This window comes from Leptosomus discolor, unplaced genomic scaffold, assembly GCF_034619465.1.
Source record: "Leptosomus discolor isolate bLepDis1 unplaced genomic scaffold, bLepDis1.hap2 HAP2_SCAFFOLD_248, whole genome shotgun sequence".
Classification (NCBI taxonomy): Eukaryota; Metazoa; Chordata; class Aves; order Leptosomiformes; family Leptosomidae; genus Leptosomus; species Leptosomus discolor.
Genome location: NW_028237965.1, coordinates 24598 through 38261, shown reverse-complemented (window position 1 = coordinate 38261; position 13664 = coordinate 24598). Strand labels below are relative to the sequence as shown.

Genomic DNA, 13664 nt, shown 5'->3' with positions numbered 1-13664 from the left:
TCTTTCCCCCCCGATTTCCCCCCCATTTGCCCCCCAACACCCCCAGTCCCCCCCCTGGCCCCCCCCACCCACCCACGGCCTCCACGGCCACGTCGAAGGGGACGTCGGGGGTCGCCACCCCCCGGGCGGGGGCTCCCTGCAGCGTCACCAGCTTCACGCTCCCTGGGGGGGGGGACGGACGGACGGACAGACGGACAGACAGATGGGTCAGAGCCCCCCCGGGACCCCCGGATGGACGGACGGACGCGGGGGGGGGGGGGATGGTAGGTGGGGGGGACACACGGACACAGGGCTGGATGGACAAACAGACGGATGGCTGGAGGGACAGGTGGGTGGACGGACAGACAGAAGGACGGACAGACGGACGGATGGATGGATGGACAGACGGACAGACACGAGGGGATGGCAGGTGGGGGGACGGGCGGGCGGACAGAGGGACACGGGGCTGGACAGACGGACAGGTGGGTGGGTGGGTGAACGGACGACGGACGGACGGACGGACGGATGGATGGACAGACAGACAGATGGACAGACGGACGGACGGACTCACGGTCCAGCAGGACCAGGACGGTCTCGCTGTCCAGCTGCGTCACCTGCACGGGGCCGGGGCCGGAGGGCTCTGGGGGCGGGGGGGGGGGGAGCAGTGAGAGACCCCCCCAAATCCCTCCTGGGGGGCATACGGGACCCCCACCCCCCCCAGGGACCCCCCGGCTGGCGCAGGAGCCCCCAGCTCCCGTCTAGGTCCCCTCAAATGGGGAGGGGAGGGCCCCCTCCCCCCCCAAACCCCCTGGGACCCCCCTCCCACTAGGAGCCCCAAATCCTCCAGGGACCCCCAAATCCCTCTGGAATCCCCAAATGTCCCAAGACCCCAAAAGCCCCAACTCCCCAGGGGTCCCCCAAACTAAGCACAGGGACCCCAAACCTCCTTGGGACACCCAAATCCCTCTGGGACCCCCAGATGAAGCACCAGGAGCCCTAAATACCCCCCGAATCCCTCTGAGACCCCCCACCCCCAGAACCCCCAGATGGAGCAACAGGACCCCCAAATCCCCCAGGACCCCCAAATCCCCCAGGACCCCAACTGCCCCAGGACCCCCAACTGCCCAGGGACCCCCAACTCCCCCAGGACCTGCAGATGGAGCACCAGGACCCCCAGCTTCCCCAGGACCCCCAGCTCCCCCAGGACCCCCAAATCTCCCAGGAGCCCCAACTGCCCCAGGACCCCCAACTGCCCAGGGACCCCCAACTCCCCCAGGACCTGCAGATGGAGCACCAGGACCCCCAGCTCCTCCAGGACCCCCAAATCTCCCAGGACCCCCAGCTCCCCCAGGACCCCCAGCTCCCCCAGGACCCCCAAATCTCCCAGGAGCCCCAGCTCCCCCAGGACCCCCAGCTCCCCCAGGACCCCCAAGTCTCCCAGGACCCCCAGCTCCCCCAGGCTGCCCAGCCAAAGCAGAGCAGCCCCAGCAGCCCAGGTGCTCCCCCGAGCCCCCCGGGACCCCCCACCCCGCTCACCGGCGTCGGCGTGGGCGAACCAGGAGGTGAGGGAGTTGAGGTTGATGGTGTGGAAGAGGACGGGGCGGGCGGGCGAGGGTCCCGCGCTGACCCCGATGCAGACGCTGGGGAGCTCCTCCCCGGGGGTCACCAGCAGCTCGAACACCCGCAGCGGCGACGGCAGCGGGAAGTCAAAGTGCTGCGTGGGGACACGGGGACGTGGGGACACCGGGATGTGGGGACACGGGGACGTGGGGACACGGGGAACCACCACGGGGACACGGGGAACGTTGGAGATCCACCACGGGGACATGGGGACCCGACATGGGGACATGGGGAACCACTACAGGGACATGGAGAACCACCACGGGGACACGGGGAGCATTGGGGACCCACCACGAGGACATGGGGACCCACCATGGGGACATGGAGAACCACCCCGGGGACATGGGGACACAGGGAACCACCACAGGGACATGGAGAACCACTACGGGGACATGGGGAGCATTGGGGACCCACCACGGGGACATGGGGACCCCACCAAGTGGACATGGGGATGTGGGGACACAGGGAACCACCCTGGGGACACAGGGACATGGGGAATCACCACGGGGACATGGGAAACATTGGGGACCCACCACGGAGACATGGGGAACCATCATGGGGATGTGGGGACATGGGGAACCACCACGGGGACACGGGGAACATTGGGGACCCACCACAGGGACGCAGGGAACAACCACAGAGACGTGGGGACACATGGAACCACCATGGGGACACGGGGACATGGGGACATGGGGACGTGGGGACACGAGGAACCACCACGGGGACAAGGGAAACGTTGGGGACCCACCACAGGGACACGGGGAACAACCACAGAGACGTGGGGACACGTGGAACCACCATGGGGACACGGGGACATGGGGAACCACCACGGGGACACAGGGAACATTGGGGACCCACTATGGGGACATGGGGACCCACCATGTGGACATGGGGATGTGGGGACACAGGGAACCACCCTGGGGACATGGAGAACCACCCTGGGGACACGGGGACGTGGGGAACCACCCTGGGGATGTGGGGACACGAGGAACCACCACGGGGACATGGGGACCATTGGGGACCCACCACGGGGACGTGGGGACCCACCACGGGGGCACGGGGACCCACCCTGGGGACGTGGGGATCTGGGACTGGGGGACATGGGGAGCCACCACGTGGACATGGGGACCCACCACAGGGACCCACCATGGGGCCACGGGGCCGTGGAGAACCACGATGGGGACATGTGGACGTGGGGACGTGGGGACAGAGGACCCCAGGGCCAGTGGGGCTGGTACCACTGCAGCAGCACCACGGCGGCGTCCAGCGCCCCGCACAGGTAGTGACACCCCGTCTGCCCGTTCCTGGCTGGGGACACCGGGGGGACCCCGTCAGACCCCCCCCCGAGCCCCCCCCCGAGCCGCGTGTGCCCCCCCCCCGGCCCCCCACGCACCCACGCAGCAGGTCCGGCAGCCCTTGGTGTCGGGGATCTTGGTGGAGGTGACGTTCTTCCTGGGGGGGGCGGGGGGACAAGGTGGGGTCCCCTGGGGTGCGGCTGGACCCCGGGGGGTGTCCCCCCACCCCCCACCCTGTCCCCTCGCGTGTCCCCCAGGCTCAGGACAGAGCTGGGGGGTCCCGAGGTCTGGGGGGGGGGGGGGGGCGGAATCAGTGTACCCCGTACCTGGGCAGGAGGATTGGGGGGGTCTGGGGAGTCTGGGGTCTGGGGGGTCTGGGGGGTCTGGGGGGTCTGGGGGGTCAGGGGTCTGGGGGGTCTGGGGGGTCTGGGGGGTCTGGGGTCCCCCGTACCTGGCAGCAGAACTGGGGAGGTCTGGGGGGTCTGAGGTCTGGGGAGTCTGGGGTCCCCCATACCTGGGCAGCAGGAGTGGGAGGGGGTCTGGGGTCCCCCATACCTGGGCAGCAGGATTGGGGGAGTCTGGGGGGTCTGGGGTCCCCCGTACCTGGGCAGCAGGATGGGGGGGGGTCTGGGGAGTCTGGGGTCCCCCATACCTGGGCAGCAGGATGGGGGGGGGGGGTCTGGGGTCCCCCGTACCTGGGCAGCAGGATGGGGGGGGGGTCTGGGGAGTCTGGGGTCCCCCATACCTGGGCAGCAGGATGGGGGGGGGGGGTCTGGGGTCCCCCGTACCTGGGCAGCAGGGACTGGGGGGGTCTGGGAGAGTCTGGGGTCCCCCGTACCTGGGCAGCAAGAGTGTGGGGGGTCTGGGGGTCTGGGGGGTCTGGGGTCCCTCATACCTGGGCAGCAGGACTGGGGGGGTCTGGGGAGTCTGGGGTCCCCCATACCTGGGCAGCAAGAGGTGGGGGGGGGGTCTGGGGGGTCTGGGGTCCCCCATACCTGGGCAGCAGGATTGGGGGGGGGGTCTGGGGTCCCCTGTACCTGGGCAGCAGGATGGGGGGGGGGGTCTGGGGTCCCCCGTACCTGGGCAGCAGGACTGGGGGGGTCTGGGGAGTCTGGGGTCCCCCATACCTGGGCAGGAGGCGGTGGGGGGAGATGTGGACCCCCGGGCGCTGCTCCCTCTTGCTCTGCTCGTAGAGCCCCAGCAGGTTGTGGGAGTAGAGCTGGGGGGTCTTCCCTGGGGGGTGGGGGGGGCACATGGTGACACGGGGGGAGTCAGCGAGGGCTCCGGGGGGTCCCCCAGCCCCCCCCCCAAATCCCCCCACTCACCCGACACCGACATGAGGACGTTGCCGAAGCAGTAGAGCCAGGAGGTGCGGCTGTGGTAGAGCTGGGGGGGGGGTCAGGGGTCCGGGACCCCCAGGTCCCCCGCTCAGGACCCCCAAATCCCTCCCCAAGACCCTCAGACATCCCTCCAGGACACAACCCCCCCCCCCTCAGGACCACCCAGACCCCCTCCAGGAACCCCCAGGGCCCCCCAGGACTCCCCAGATACCCTCCAGGGCCCCCCGGGAAGCCCCCAGGACCCCCCAGCGCCCCCCCCCCCCCCCCAGGACCCCCTAGATAACTCCAGGCCCCACTGAGTGCCCCAGGACCCCCCCTCGGGCCCCCCCCAGACCCCCCCGGGCCCCCCCAGGACCCCCAGCCCCACCAGCTCCAGCGTGGCCTCGGGCTCGCTCTGGTTCAGGGTGAGAGATCCCCTCCTCCGCGCCCAGGATGAGGTGGGGGTCTTTTGGGGGGGGGGACACGACACACATGGGGGGCACGTGTGTGTGTGTCCCACCCTGTCCTCCCCCCACCCCAATGTGCCCCCAAGTCCCCCGAGGCACCGCAGTGTCCCCAGAGCCCCCCCAATGTCCCCAGTGCCCCCCCAGTGTCCCCAGAGCCCCCCAATGTCCCCACTGCCCCCCAACGTCCCCAATTCCCTCACCCACTGTCCCCAGAGCCCCCCAGTGTCCCAGTGCCCCCCCAACGTCCCCAGTTCCCCCACTCAGTGTCCCCAGTGCCCCCCAATGTCCCCAGTGCCCCCCTCATGTCCCCAGAGCCCCCCCCAGTGTCCCCAGTGCCCCCCAGTGTCCCCCAACGTCCCCAATTCCCCCACCCACTGTCCCCAGTGCCCCCCAGTGTCCCAGTGCCCCCCCCAACGTCCCCAGTTCCCCCACTCAGTGTCCCCAGTGCCCCCCCAACGTCCCAGTGCCCCCCCAGTGTCCCAGTGCCCCCCCAACATCCACAGTTCCCCCGCCCAGTGTCCCCAGTGCCCCCCAATGTCCCCAGTGCCCCCCCGATGTCCCCAGAGCCCCCCCCCCCCAGTGTCCCCAGTGCCCTCTAGTGTCTTTAACGGACCCCCCCGCTGTCCCCGTGCCCCCCCCCCCCCCGTCCCCCAGCGCCCCTCCATGTCCCTGACGCCCCCCCCGCGATGTCCCCCCAGTGCCCCCCCAAGCCCCCCCAAGCCCACCTTGGGTGCCGGGGGGGGTCCAGGTGGTGGTGGCCGTCACCCGCAGGGGGACACCCCTCGAACACCTTCCGGAAGAGGGACCCCTCCTGGGGGGGGGGGGGGCGGGGGGGGTGAGGGGGGGGCAGAGATTGGGGTACACCCCCCCACCACCCCAACACTCACGTGTGGCCTCGGGGCGGCCCCCCCGTTGTCCGCAGGGACCTGGGGGGGGGACACACACACAGAGGGGTCACGGGGGGGTCGGGGGGCAGCGGGGTGACAAGGGGGGGGGGACACATGGGGCGATGGGGGGGGGGGGGACTCACCGCTCTCCTGATCTTCTCCGTCTTGGGGGGCAGCAGGGGGGGGTGGTCCTCGCTGCAGGGGCCCCGACCAGAGCGTGGGGGTCTGGGGGGGGGGGGGGGGGGGGGGGGGGGGGCACAGGGGCGTCGGGGGGGGGGGGGCACAGGATGTCCCCAGTGTCCCCTCTGTGCTCCTCCGTGTCCGCCCCCACCACCCCGGGACCCCCAGATCCCCCTCAGCCTGCACCCCCCCACCTCCCCCTTATTGCCCCCCCCCGGGACCCCCAGACACTCCCCCCCAGCCTGCGCCCCCCCCCCCCCGGGACCCCCAGACCCCTCCCCTTTCCCCTCCACGTCCCCCTTCTGTCCCCACGTCCCCCCCCCCTCGGGACCCCCAGATCTCCCCAGCCCGCACCCCCCACCTCCCCCTTATTGCCCCCCCCCCGGGACCCCCAGACCCCTCCCCTTTCCCCCCCACGTCCTCCCTCTGTCCCCCACGTGTCCCCCCCGGGGACCCCCAGCCCCCCCCCAGCCCCCCCCGCCCTACCCGAGCTGGCGGCCAGGGGCGCCCCCCGGGCGGGGGGCGGGGGTCCGAGCCCCCCCGCGGGGCCGCTGGCGCAGCGCACCAGGAGCGGGGGGGGCGGCTGCTGCAGGAGGGACCCCCGGGGCCGGGGGCGGGGGTCGTCGGGGGGGGCCTCGGCCGAGCCCGTCCGGAACTTGGGCTGGGGGGGGGGACACGGGGGAGGGAACACGGTGGGTCAGGTAGGGGGGGGACAAGGAGGGGGGGTTCTGCGAGGTGGGGGGGGGGTGTCCTCCCCAGTACCGTGCAGTGGGGACTGGGTCCCCCCCGCCTCCCAGTTTGGACTGGGAGACCCCCTCCCCAGTTTGGGACTAGTTCCCCAGTTTGGGACTGGGAGACCCCCTCCCCAGTTTAGGATTAGTTCCCCAGTTTGGGACTGCTGTGTCCCCCCCAGTTTGGGACTGGGAGACCCTCCCCAGCTTGGGACCGGTTCCCCAGTTTGGGGACCAGTGTGTCCCTCCCAGTTTGGGACTCGTTCCCCAGTTTGGGACTGGTTCCCCAGTTTAGGGACCGGGGTTCATGTCGTGTCCCTCCCAGTTTGGGACTGGTGTCGTCCCCAGTGTGGGACTGGTTCCCCAGTTTGGGACTGGTGTGTCTCCCCCCCCCCCCCAGTTTGGGACCGGTGGCCCCAGTTGGGACTGGAAGCCCCCCCCCACCCCGAGGGGTCCCCCCGTGTTTGGGGGGGGGTGGTGCTCACCTTGGGGGGCAGCGGGGGGGGCACGTCGCCGGGCAGCGTGGCGCTGGGGACAGAGCGCAGCGTCGGGGGGGGGGGACATGACACGGGGGGGGGGGGTCCCCAGTTTGGGGGGGTTCCCCAGTTTGGAGGGGGGGGGTCGGGGCTGGGGACTCGGGACGGTACCTGTCGGGGGTCCTCGTGGCTGGGTCTGGGGGGGGGGGGGGGGGGGGAGAGGAGGCAGTGAGGAGGGGGGGGGGGATTGGGGGGACCCCCACCCTGCTGGGAGGGGACAGGATGGGGGTGCAGGGGGGGGGGGCAGAGTGACGTCACCCACATGTCAACGTCGTCGTAGTCGTCATCGTCATCGGACGTGTCGTCCCTGCAGCAGCCGGGGGTGAGGCCGTGGCCCCCCCGGACTTTGGGTGTCCCCCCTCTCCTCCCCCCCCCATGTCCCCCCCATATCCCCCCAATGTCCCCATGTCCCCCCCAGTCACCGTGTGTGTCCCTCTCCCGGTACCTCTGTCCCCCCCCCCCATGTCCCCCCATTCCTCCATGTCCCCCCCCATGTCCCTGTGTTCCCCCCCCCATCCGCATGTCCCCCCAATGTCCCCCCCAGTCGCTGTGTCCTCCCCCCGGTATCACCTGTCCCCCCCATGTCCCCCCCCATCTCCCCGTGTCCCCCCCCCAGCCGCCGTGTCCCCCCTCCCCAGTCCCCATGTCCCCCCCCAGGCCCCATGTCCCCCCCTCCGGTACCTATGTGCCCTCCATGTCCCCCCCATATCCCCCCTATGTCTCCCCCCCATCCCCGTGTCCCCCCCCCTCACCGAGCGCTGCTCACGGACCCCCCCCCCCCTCCTGCCGGGCTTTGCCGAGGGCACCTGGGGGAGAGGGTCGGGGGGGGGGGGGCTGCAAACAGGGACCCCCCCGCAGGAGGACCGAGACCCCCCCAAAACCCCTTGGTTCCCCCCAGGGGATCTCCACATCCCCCCATTGCCCCCCAGCTTCCCCAGGGGCCCCCCCAGGTGTTACCCCCCCACCCCCAGGGACCCCCAACCCCTCCAGCCCCCCCAGGACCCCCAGGAGCCCCAGGGACCCCCAACACTTCCAGCCCCCCCCCCCCCCCCCCCCAGTGCTCCCTAGGGACCCCAACCCTTCCAGTTCCCCCCCCCCCCGGACCTCCGGGACCCCCAGCGTCCCCCAACCCCTCCATCCCCCCCCCCCGGACCCCTAGTGCTCCCTAGGGACCCCCAACCCCTCCAGCCCCCCCCCCCCCCTCAGGACCCCCAGGGACCCCCAACCCCTCCAGCCCCCCCACCCCAAGCCCCCCAACATGGGGGGGGGTCCCACGTACCGGGTGCGCTGGGGGGTCCCCCTCCTTCTGCCAGCAGGGGGCCCCCACCGAGGGGGTGCACTGCGGGGACAGGGGCGTCACGGGGGGGCACGGGGGGACACGGGGACACGAGGGGGGGACACGGGGGGGACACACGCGACACTCACGGTAGGGGCCGGGGTCGCAGCGGCCGGCGGGGGGGGGGGCGGTGGGTGGAGTGGATCCGGCGGGGCACGGGGGGGGGCGGCTGCGGGACCGGGGGTGACGGGGGCCCCCCAGTGCCCCCCAGTGCCCCCCAGTGCCTCCCAGTGCCCCCCAATATCCCCTGCATCCCTCACTCCAGTGACCCCAGTGCCACCAGTACCACCCCTCGTCCGTCCCTCAGTCCCATATCCCAGTCCCCGCCCCATCTGCCCCCTCCCAGTGCCCCCCAGTGCCTCCCAGTCCCATGCCCCAGTCCCTCCCCAAGGCTCCCAGTCCTTCTGCCCCCCTCCCAGTGCCCCAAATGTCCCCTGCAGCCCTCACTCCAGCGCCCCCAGTGCCACCCCAGTCCCTCCCCAGTGCTCCCCAGTGCCCCCCAGCGCCCCCAATATCCCCTGCATCCCTCACTCCAGGGCCCTCCGTCCCTCTCCAGCAGTCCCAGTCTTTCTACCCTCCTCCCAGTGCCCCCCAGTGCCCCCCAGTGCCTCCCAGTCCCTCCCCAGTGCTCCCAGTCCTTCTGCCCCCTTCCCAGGGCCCCCAATATCCCCTGCAGCCCTCACTCCAGCGCCCCCAGTCCCTCCCCAGCAGTCCAAATCCTTCTAACCCCCCCCCTCCCAGTGCCCCCCCAGTGCTCCCAGTCCCACCTCCGGGTCCTCCTCCTCGGGGTCGCAGCCCCCCAGGAGCCGCTCGGGGTCCCGGAGCTTTTCCAGCAGCTCCAGGGTGAGGGTCCGGCTCAGCCCCGGTTGGGCCACGAACTGGTGCTGGGCGGGGGGGGGGGGAAACAGGGAGAGGGACGAGATTTGGGGGGGACACACATGACACATGGCACAGGGGGGTCTCGGGGACCCCCCCCCAGCCTGGTTTTGGGGTGCGGGGGGGGGGGGCTCACGCTGAGCATCTTGGCGGCGCTGGGCCGTTTCTTGGGGTTCTTGGTGAGCGTCACCTTGACGAAGTTGTGGAATTGGGGGACCTGGGGGGGGGGGGACACACGCACACACACCCCCTGAGGGCGGAGGGTCCCCCCTGGTGTTGTGCCCCCCCCCCCCCCCCGCAGCCCCCTCCCCAACTCACCACTTGCCCTTGTCCTTCAGCTTGGGGGGCTGGTACCCGCTCTTGGACATCAGGAACAGCACCCTGGGGTGGGCGGGGGGGGGATGAGAGCCCCTCCTCCCCCACCCATGGGTTGCTGGGGGTGCTGGGGGGGGGGGGGTGGTGTCTCTCACCGCAGGGGGTGCACGTCGAACATGGGGGGCTGCAGCTCGGCCAGCTCGACGGCGGTGATGCCCACCGACCAGACGTCGCAGAGCTCGTTGTACCCCCCCTTCAGCTCCACCGCCGCCACCTCGGGGGGCCATCCTTTGGGGGGCGGGGGGGGGGGAAGAGATCCGTGGGGATCCCCCCCCCCACCACAGACCCCCCCTCGGCCCCCCCGGCCCCCCCCCCTCACCAGTACGGGGTGCCGATGAAGGACATGCGGCGGGCGAAGGTGGCGCTGATCTGGGCTGCGATCCCGAAATCGGCTGGGGGGGGGGGGGAGGGAGGGTTGGGGGGGTCCCACAGACCCCCCCCCCCGGGACCTAGAACACCCCCCCCAGGATGATCCCCCCTCATCCCATCCATCCTGGCCCCCCTTTTAGCCCCCAGTTCCCTAGTGCCTCCCCCAAGCCCCTATAGCCCCCCCAGCCCCCCAATTCCCCCCAGCCCCCCCATTGCTCGCGGCCCCTCCAGCCCCCTCATTCCCTGTTCGCCTCCCCCAGACCCCATAGCCCCCCCCCAATTCCCCACCGCCCCCCTTGCCCCCCAGCCCCCTGTAGCCCCCCAATTCCCATTGCTCTCCCAGTCCCCCCACTGCCCCCCATTCCCCAGAGCCCCCTAGTTCCCCACTTCCTCCATTGCCCCCACAGATCCCAATTCCCCCTTGTCCCCCATGGCCCCCCATTGCCCCCATAGCCCCCCCAATTGCCCATAGCCCCCCATTGCCCCCCATAGCCCCCATTGCCCCCCATTCCCCATAGACCCCAATTCCCCCACGGCCCCCCTTGCCCCTCAGCCCCCTGTAGCCCCCCAATTCCCCATTGCTCTCCCAGTCCCCCCACTGCCCCCCATTCCCCATAGCCCCCCAATTCCCCAGTTCCCCCATTCCCCCATAGCCCCCCCTTGCCCCCCATAGCCCCCAATTCCCCACGGCCGCCCTAGCCCCCCAATTCCTCACTGCCCCCCACTGCCCTCCTTCCCCATAGCCCCCCCTTGCCCCCCATAGCCCCCCCCAGCCCCCCAATTCCCCCCCCGCCCCCCCAGCACTCACCCAACTTCACCTCCCCGCTGTCGTTGATGAGGATATTGGCTCCCTGCAGCGATGGGAGGGGGTCAGCGGGGACCCCCCCAGGCCCCCCCCAACCTGTGACACCCCCTCCAACGTTTGACACCCCCCCCAACGTGTGGCACCCCCCCTTGTGTGTCCCCCCCCTTACCTTGATGTCCCTGTGGATCTTGCCCTGGGGAGTGCAGGTAGGAGACCCCCTGCGAGGATGAGGATGGGGGTCAGCCCTGGGGGTGAGGGGGGGGTCCCCAGACCCCGGGGGGGGGGTGTCCTTGGGTGGGGGGGGGGGTCCCCAGGGGGGGGCACTCACCTCCAGGGTCTCCCTGCAGATGTAAGCGATCTGCGGCTCCGAGAGGGGTCCTGTCACTGCGCGGGGGGGAACCCCCAAAATTTGGGGTCTCAACTGGCTGCTTGGGGGGGAGGGGGCCCGGGCTCGTGCCCGCCCACCCCACCCCTCCCTCGTGCCTCAGTTTCCCCCTCCCGTACCGTGGTAGATGTCCTGCAGGACCCCCCCCCGCAGAGCTCCATGCAGATCCACAGCTTGTTGCACCTGCGCGGGGGGGGCGCGGGGGGGAAGGGGTTAACGGGGGTGCTTGGGGGGGGGGGTACCGGGGTGGGGGGGGAGTTGGGAGGCATCAGGGGTACAGGGGAGGTTGGGGCAGGGGGGCGTTTGGGGGGGAATTTTAGGGATTTGGGGGGGTTGAGGGGATTTGGGGGGGTTTGGGGGGGATTTGGGTGGTTTTGGGGGGATTTGGGGGGCTGGGGGTGTTCTGAGGGGTCTGGGAGGGTTTGGGGGACCCTCACCAGCTGTAGCTGCCGAAGTAGGCGATGATGTTGGGGTGCTGGCAGGAGCGGACCATCAGGATCTCCTGCTGCAGCGTGGCACGGTCGTCGTCTGGGGAGGGGGACGCAGGCTCGCGGGGGGGCCGGGGGTGGCACCCGGGGGTCCCAGGGGGGTCCCAGGGGTGGTTTATGGGGTCCCAAGGGGTATTGGGGGGTCCGGGGGGGGTCCCAAGCATCCCAGAGGGTCCCAGAGCATCCCAGGGAGTGCCAAGGGATATTGGGGGGGTGTCTCAGGGGGGTCTCAAGGGGTACTGGGGGGTCCCAGGGGTGGCTTTGGGGGTCCCAAGGAGTATTGGGGGATTCTGGGGGGGTCCCAGGGCATCCCAGAGGGTCCCAGAGCACCCCAGGGAGTCCCAAGGGGTATTGGGGAGGGGTCTTCGGGCATCCCAGGGGGTCCCAAGGGGTATTCGAGGGTTCCCGAGGGGTCCCAGTGGCTCCTGGGGGGCTTTGGGGGGTGTCAAGGGGTCCCAGGGGGGCATTGGGGTGTCATAGGTGCTCCCAGGGGCTCGTGGGGGGGGGTCCCGGGGGATATCTGGGGTATTGGGGGGGTATTAAGGGCCCCCAGGGGGGTTGGGGGGTCCCAAGGGGTATTTGGGGATCTCGAGGGGTCTCGGGGTCCCCCCGACACGTGGGGGGGGGCCCTCACCTGCCTCCATCTTGACGACCTTGATGGCGGCCAACTCGCCGGTGGCCTTGCTGCGGGCCTGGGGGGGGGACACGGGGCCTCAGGGCCTCCCGGTACCCCCCCAGTGCCTCCCAGTGCCTCCCAGTACCCCCCAGTGCGGATGTGCCCAGGCCCCACGTGGCAGGCGGCGAGGCCGTGTGGCGGGGGGGTGGTCCCCAGCAGGAAGGAACCGGGGTGGGGAACTGGGGGTACTGGTGGGGGGGGACTGGGAGCATTGCGAGGGGGGACTGGGAGCACTGAGGGAGGGCCTGGGAGCACTCGGGAGGGGAACTGGGAGCACTGGGGGGGGTGCTGGGAGCACTGCAGGGGGTCTGGGAGCACTGCAGGGGGGTCTGGAGCACTGGGAGGGTACTGAGAGTACTGGAGGGGTTCTGGGAGCACTGGGGGTGGGAACTGGGAGCACTGGGAGGCACTGGGGGAGCAAGGGTGTCCCTTTGTGGGTCAGGGGGGGGCAAACTCTCCCCAACCCGCACCCCGAGGACCCCACTGGTCGTACCCCAGGGCAGGTTTGGGGGGGGGTAGGGGAGTCACAGGGGTCACAGGGGTCACCCACCCCCCCACACCTCCCCCCCAGACCCATTTTTGGGGGGAAGGGGGGTGTGTGTGCCCCCCCCCCCGCGTCACCTTATAGACCTCCCCGTAGGTGCCGCCGCCCAAGCGCTGCAGGACCTCGAAATCCTCGCGGGGGTCGCGGGCGGAGATGTGGAGGTGCCGGGGGTCCATGGCGGCCCCCGCCCCCCCCCGCACCCCTCACCCCTCCCCCCCCCCGCACCCCGCACCCCGCCACCGCCCGCCCCCCCACAAGGCACCGCGGCGGAAGGGGAAACTGAGGCACGGCCCACAGGGGAGACCCAGGCATCCGGGCGCTGCCCCGCCCCGGTGGCGGGGGCACCGGGTGGGGGTGGCCCCAGTTTGGGCCCAGTTCGGCCCCAGTATGACCCCCAGTGTGCCCCCAGGGTGGATGCCGGTATTCCCCAGGGAGGCCCGGTTTGGCCTCGGTGGGGCCCATCTGCCTCCCCGCTGTGCCCCCCCCCCCCCCTCCAGTCTGACCCCAGTGTGACTCCCCCCACCCCCCAGTATGGCCCAGTCCGTCCCAGTGCGACTCCACCCTCCACCCCCAGTAGGGCTCAGTGCATCCCAGTGAGAGCCCTACTCCCAGTTTGGCCCAGTCCTACCCAGTGTGACACAACCCCCCCGCACTGATCCCCCCAGTGTGGGTGCAGCTTAGCCCCAGTTTGGCCCAGTCCGTCCCAGTGTGACCAACCCCCCTCCACCCCCCATATGGCCAAGTCCATCCCAGCGTGAACCCCCCAGTCTGGCCCAGTCTCACTCCGTATGACACA

The 13664-nt window shown here is 71.2% G+C and overlaps 1 protein-coding gene across 1 annotated transcript; it reads right to left on the bottom strand.

Annotated features, from left to right (window-relative positions):
• Positions 1-72: 72 nt before the first annotated feature.
• MAP4K1 (mitogen-activated protein kinase kinase kinase kinase 1) lies at positions 73-13044 on the bottom strand (the record flags this gene model as incomplete). Its single annotated transcript, XM_086481528.1, is given in 33 exon segments — positions 73-162; positions 551-619; positions 1516-1693; positions 1842-1981; positions 2746-2907; positions 2993-3051; positions 4022-4127; positions 4220-4280; positions 4602-4643; positions 4645-4679; positions 5406-5454; positions 5456-5491; positions 5568-5606; positions 5711-5762; positions 6185-6408; positions 6964-7006; positions 7277-7321; positions 8294-8353; positions 8440-8519; positions 9118-9234; positions 9363-9443; positions 9541-9607; positions 9697-9823; positions 9916-9993; positions 10779-10821; positions 10945-10971; positions 10973-10993; positions 11104-11159; positions 11280-11300; positions 11303-11343; positions 11598-11688; positions 12283-12340; positions 12946-13044. Coding segments are annotated over 33 exon segments (2497 nt in total), but the record flags the coding sequence as incomplete, so codon positions are not given.
• Positions 13045-13664: the final 620 nt, after the last annotated feature.